Source organism: Anolis sagrei, chromosome 2 (assembly GCF_037176765.1).
Source record: "Anolis sagrei isolate rAnoSag1 chromosome 2, rAnoSag1.mat, whole genome shotgun sequence".
Taxonomy (NCBI): domain Eukaryota; kingdom Metazoa; phylum Chordata; class Lepidosauria; order Squamata; family Dactyloidae; genus Anolis; species Anolis sagrei.
In genome coordinates, this window is record NC_090022.1 from 175,098,454 (window position 1) to 175,105,116 (window position 6,663).

General features: G+C 44.3%; 1 protein-coding gene across 2 annotated transcripts in view; it reads right to left on the reverse strand.

Moving 5' to 3' along the window:
- Nucleotides 1-147: 147 nt before the first annotated feature.
- HSD17B10 (hydroxysteroid 17-beta dehydrogenase 10) overlaps nt 148-6,663 on the reverse strand; it is an 11,020-nt gene continuing 4,504 nt past the window's right edge. For both annotated transcript variants that reach the window (XM_060763231.2, XM_060763232.2), the window contains exons 2-6: nt 5,721-5,885; nt 5,477-5,641; nt 3,325-3,453; nt 2,636-2,744; nt 148-535 (exon numbers count right to left, since the gene is read on the reverse strand). In XM_060763231.2, coding sequence (XP_060619214.2) covers nt 345-535; nt 2,636-2,744; nt 3,325-3,453; nt 5,477-5,641; nt 5,721-5,885 — 759 coding nt within the window. In that variant the 3' untranslated portion in view covers nt 148-344. The remainder of the gene's footprint in view (nt 536-2,635; nt 2,745-3,324; nt 3,454-5,476; nt 5,642-5,720; nt 5,886-6,663) is intronic.

Here is a 6,663-nt window from a genome sequence, read left to right on the forward strand (position 1 = left end):
CTTTTTAAAACCAAGAATTCTACATTTCATGGAAACTAAACAGATATGTAATGTGTGTCCCCTTGTTTGCACAATTTAAGATTTGTATTTCCTTGACTTTTCTTTTGGTGCAGTGTATACCTAATCTTCATACAGTAAGCAGGAAGGCAGAATCATAAGTTGTTTATTAAAATCCAATGTTAATCATTAGCTTTGTTGGCCGGGATCCCAGACGAGGGAGTGCAACTTGGCCAATGCTGAGAATCAAGAAGTTCAAAGTACTATGATTATGGTCCAGTGGAATTAACTGCAACCAGTTAACAAGGAAGACAGGCTTTCTTGCTCACACAAGCCGGGCTCAAACATCAGGGCTGCATTCGGATGGCCCCATCCAGCCGGATCACCTCACCATTGATCATAGGATTCTCTGCGATGCATTGCACCAGGTGGGCATACTCCTCTGGAGCACCAAGACGACTTGGGAAGGGCACTTGGCGTGCCAAGAATGTCCGCACTTTCTCAGGAAGCGATGCCAGCAGGGGTGTTGCAAACAAACCTGGTAAAGTTAAAATATATATTCAGGGCTGCTCCCATCCTTGGCACACATAATAATAATAATAATAATAATAATAATAATAATAATAATAATAATTTATTTATACCCCGCCACCATCTCCCCAAGGGACTAGGAGCAGCTTACATGAGGCCAAGCCCAAAAACAACAAGCAGCAATAAAATAACAAGCAATAAACAAAATAAACAATACAATTAATATAACTCACAAGTAGACAATAAACACAAGAATTTAAAAACCTATGGCTGGGCCAAATGTAAGGCTGATCTGGCTGGGGTGGTCCATGCCTTGGTCACCTCTAGATTGGATTACTGCAATGTGCTCTACGTGGGGCTGCCCTTGAAAACAGCTCGGAAATTCCAACTGATCCAACGGGCAGCAGCCAGGATGTTAACTGGGGCTCCTTACAGAGAGAGGTCAACCCTCCTGTTCAAGGAGCTCCACTGACTGCCGTTTATTTTCCGAGCCCAATTTAAGGTGCAAGTGCTTACCTTCAAAGCCCTAAACGGTTTGGGACCATCCTACCTTCGTGACCGCATCTCCGTCTATGAACCCACACGTTCACTTCATTCATCCGGAGGCCCTGCTCGTGATTCCGCCTGCGTCGTAGGCGTGCTTGGTGGGGACTCGAGACAGGGCCTTTTCTGTGGTGGCCCCCCGACTCTGGAACACCCTCCCAAAACATCTTAGACAGGCCCCTACATTGGCAGTCTTTAGAAAGAACTTGAAGACCTGGCTATTCCGATGTGCCTTCCCAGATTAGGAATCTCCAATACCAAGTCCCAGAAGCACTTTAGTAGAACTAAGATTGCTGCACACCACACACTGCACTTACCCTATAATCCTACATACCTCCTGCCACATCAGCACTTTTAATCTTGTACCCATTACTCTGGCCCGGCCCAGTTTTATAGTGTCTTGATGTATTGTTTATTGCTTGTTGTTAATATTGCTTTAACTGTTTTTAATTTGCTTTAGGTGTTGTATTGTTGTATTGTGTTTTGAGGCCTTGGCCTATGTAAGCCGCATCGAGTCCTTCGGGAGATGCTAGCGGGGTACAAATAAAGATAATAATAATAATAATAGTTAAAACTTTAAAAATAAATGCTGGACATGAACAGAGGATGTCTCTATTTGGAGGGTTTTAAATCAAAAGTAAAGAGCAACCCAATGGGCAATTAAAGTGCTTCTCAGGGTATTTGCAGTGTGCCTTCCTTTATTTAGGGAAGGCACACTGGAACAGCCACGTTTTCAGGCTCCTCCTAAAGGCTGCCAAGGTGGAGGCTTGTCTGATATCCTTGGGGAGTGAGTTCCAGAGTCGAGGGGCAACCATGGAGAAGGCCCTCTCCCTCGTCCCCACCAATCGCGCCTGCGAAGGGGGCAGGAGTGAGAGCATAGCCTCCCCAGATGAACGGAGAGATTGTGTGGGTTCATACAGAGAAATGCGGTTATGCAGGTAAGCGGGCCCAAACTGTTCGGGGCTTTGTAGGTCAAAACCTGCACCTTGAATTGGGATCGGAAAATGAACAGCAGCTAATGGAGCTCCTTAAACAGGGGGGTTGACCGCTCTGTGTAAGTCGCCCCAGTAAGTAACCTGGCTGCCGCCCGCTGGACCAATTGAAATTTCCGAGCCATCTTCAAGGGCAGCCCCACGTAGAGTGCATTACAGTAATCCAATCTGGAGGTGACTTTCAGATGAACAATACTTATAAAATTGGATGCATAATACCATTTCCTGGAGCACAGAATGCATTATTAGGTCTTGACTTCCAAAAAATTTTCATGATAAATAAAGGCTGGAAACTGCACAATGTCTGCTAAAACCTAAGAGAAATTTTCCAGAGAATGGACGCTACCAAGCCTCCTCCAATCCAAACTAAGTAAGTAAATAACAAAACATAAGCTACAGAAAAAAGCAAATTTGCAGATTGCAGAATTAACATTACTTTGTTAACAGAATTTTAGAACATGTTTTCATTCTGAAGTACACTGACTTTAAGCATTTCTCATTCATGTCCTCCCCTATCCAAAACATGTTCTACCCTCCTCTTCCAATTCTCAGTTTCATGACAGGTTTGGTACCTGGTGCAATAGTAACAACACGGATCCCAATAGGAGCAAGATCTCGGGCGATGGGCAGCGTCATTCCCACAATCCCTCCTTTGGAAGCTGAATAGGCAGCCTGGCCAACCTGTAGGATATAAGTTAACACCTTGGTGTCATAACAAACAATCACTTCACAGGTTAGAAGAAGTATCTGAAAACCTTGTGCAAAGTGATGGTATGATTAGTAGATATCATGGAGGAAAAGCAATTAGTCAACAGCAATCCTTTAAAAGAGTAGCTTTGTGGGGGGGGGATGGGGTTGCCCTAGAACACTAAAGTACGGTCCAAGTCAGCCCCTTGGGGTTGGCATTCCTTCTAAAGGAATTCCTTGCATTTCTCTTTGACGGGCGACTGTCAGAGTCAGGGATTGGACGAAACGATAATCTTCTGTTGGACACTGTTTACCTATATAGCAGGGTAGTAGAAGTGAAGGAGATGGGAATCCAAGCTTGACTGTGTGCCACAATCAAGTCTATAGAGACATCTTTACTCCTGTCAGGAGTTGCACAAACCACAGGCTGCTTCCAACCTCCATCTCCAGGACTCTTCCCAACCGTACCTCTCCCCTACAATCTGCGAGCCAAGCATGACCAAGTGCTACAAGCCATTTACTCCCTTGCCACTATGCACTGTAGGATAGTTGGCAGAGAAAGCATGCAACTCACCTGTCCCTCAAAAGCAGCCACACTGGCAGTGTTGATGATGACCCCTCTGTGTCCATCTGAATCTGGTTCATTCTTCCCCATTTCACCCGCAGTCAGCCGAATAACATTGAACGTTCCAGCAATGTTTACCTGAGAGCCAGACAGAAGAAGCTTGAGCCACATGGGCTTTGCAAATACTGCCCCCCCCCCAAGTCACTTTATATTGGCTCCGTGTGGACAATCCACAGCAATATGCAGTCTTAACAGATCTTTTGGACCTGCTGTGAAGATCCAAGATGCACTGTATATAAATCTATATAAATAAAAATGTCATGTTCGTTTGTGGGATTAACAGAACTCAAAAACCACTGGATGGATTGCCGCCAAATTTGGCCACAAGACACCTACTAACTCAAGGAGTGACCATCACTCAAAAAATTGATTTTGTCATTCGGGAGTTGTAGTTGCTGGGATTTATAGTTTACTTACAATCAAAGAGCATTCTGAACACCAGTAATGATGGAATTGAACCAAACTTGGCACACAGGACTCCCATGACCAATAGAAAACACTAGAAGGGTTTGGTGGGCATTGACCTTGAGTTTGGGAGTTGTAGTTCACCTACATCCACAGAGCTCTGTGGACTCAAACAATGATGAATCTGGACCAAAATTGGCAAGAATATTCCATATGCCCAAATATGAACACAGATGGAGTTTGGGGGAAATTGACCTTGACATTTGAGAGTTGTAGTTACTGGGATTAATAGTTCACCTACAATCAGAGAGCATCCTGAACCCCACCAATGACAGAACTGGGGCAAACTTCTCAAACAGAACCCCCATGACCAACAGAAAATACTTAAGGCCATCCAGTCCAACTCCCTTCACCAGGACAAGGAAACGTAATCAAAGCCTTCCTGATAAAGAGCCATCCAGACATAGATATAAATAGATATGATTCACACACAAACACAGATATAGTATCATAGATTTGAAAGGGACTAATAAAGAAACAGCAAGAAATACTGTTTACCCACAAGCATAAAGAAATGACATATATTACAAACCAACACCTTCGCATTATTTTATTTTCCAATTCACCAATTCACCAGACTGGGCCACAGCAACGTGTGGCAGGGGACGGCCAGTAATGTTATTAAAATCCCAACTTTTACCCAAAATTGAGGCTCACCAATTTACCCCAAAGGCCACAGTTGATGTTGCCACTGCCATTGTTGATAATGTTTCACCCCTATTTGGCATATCATTGACATGCTATCTATGTCTTGGATAAGTGCACAGTTCACAACATACTAATTGCAACCTTTGATCTGAATAAAGTTGCCCCTTGACAGAAAGTAATAATTAAGTTTTGTGAGAGTTAGCCCTTAAGCATCCATGTAGAACCATCCAGGCACAAAATTTGCAGATATTTTTTTTTTTAAAAAACCCAATGGGAAATCTTTACTTGGGGAATAAAATGATCAAGGGTCTGGAGAACAGGCCCTATGAGGAGTGGCTTAAAGAGCTGGGCATGTTTAGCCTGAAGAAAAGAAGGCTGGGAGGAGACATGATGAGGGCCATGTATAAATATGTGAGAGGAAGTCACAGGGAGGAGGGAGCAAGCTTGTTTTCTGCTTCCCTGGAGACTAGGATGCGGAATAATGGCTTCAAACTACAAGAGAGGAGATTCCATCTGAACATGAGGAAGTACTTCCTGACTATGAGAGCTGTTCAGCAGTGGAACTCTATGCTCTGGATTGTGGTGGAGGCTCCTTCTTTGGAGGCTGTGAAACAGTGGCTGGATGGCCATCTGTCGAGGGTGTTTTGAATGTAGTTTTCCTGCTTCTTGGCAGGGGGTTGGACTGAATGGCCCACAAGGTCTTTTTCAACTCTATGATTCTATAATCCCTAAAGATAGCTCATTGAGTCTTCAAAGCTGTCATGACTTTGTTGGCCAAGGCATTCATACAACTGCGAAGAATTGGGATTAAGCCTCTATTAAAAGAATACAGTAAATTAGCCTCTTCACACTGCAATGTTTTGTTACAGATTCCATTTTTGGGTAGTGTATCATGCTTTTGGCTATTTCCTGGCAGGAAAAGGTTAGAGAAATTGCTAAAGCAAGGAACAAAGGATGACACAGAACCAGAATCATATGTCTCACTCACATTGATAACTCTCTGGAAGTCTTCTAGATTGTGGGGAAGATCTTTTTTAATATTGTAGGTCTTGACAGCCACTGCAATCCCGGCACAGTTCACTGCTATGTCCACACGCCCGAATTTCTCCCGCGCCAGAGCAAGGGCAGCCTTCACATCTGACTCGGATGTTACCTGGAAGAGGAGTGAGACTTTAATTCTGCTTGGATGCTGCGTCTTGCCCTCCCGCCGCAAGCTCAGAAGGTTCACCTACATCTGCAGGAGCAAAGACGCATTTCTCTCCCAGCGATTTGGCCACACTTTCCCCTTCAGATTTCGGCAGATCCAGAACCACAGCGCTGGCTCCCTGTTGCACCAGCCGCTCTGCTGTGGCTCGGCCTAAGCCTGAAGCACCACCGGTCACCAGGCCCACCATGCCCTGTGAGGGAATACAGAAGCACAACATCAACAAGCAGGAAAAAGGAGGATGTCAAACAGGTCCTGGCACCCTCAAAATTTGTGAATTTGAAAGCATACGCTCACTTCCTAACAGGAGGGTTAGCATCCCTACCACCCTAGCTTTGGGCTCAAACATAAATTAAGTATATATATATATGGTGTGTGTGTATATATACTAGCCGTCCCCTGCCACACGTTGCTGTGGCCCAGTCTGGTGATCTGGAAAATAAAGTAACGAGAAAGTGTTGGTTTCTAATATATGTAATGTCTTTCTGCTTGTGGGTAAACAGTATTTCTTGTTGTTTCGTTGTCAGTGTTGATGTGGAGATTGTCTGATTTGCCTACTCTGGAACATACAACATATCCTTGCCCTTCTTTAGGGGTCCCTTTCAAATCTGTGATACTATATCTCTCTGTGTGTGAATCATATATATCTATATCTATGGCTGGATGGCTCTTTGTCAGGAGGGCTTTGATCATGTTTTCTTGCCCTGGTGAAGGGAGTTGGGCTGGATGGCCGTAAGTATTTTCTGTTGGTCATGGGAGTTCTGTGTGGGAAGTTTGCCCCAATTCTGTCGTTGGTGGGGTTCAGAATGCTCTTTGATTGTAGGTGAACTATAAATCCCAGTAACTACAACTCCCAAATGTCAAGGTCTATTTCCCCCAAACTCCATCTGTGTTCATATTTGGGTGTATGGAATATTTGTGCCAAGTTTGGTCCAGGTCCAGATCCATCATTGTTTGAGTCCATGGTGCTC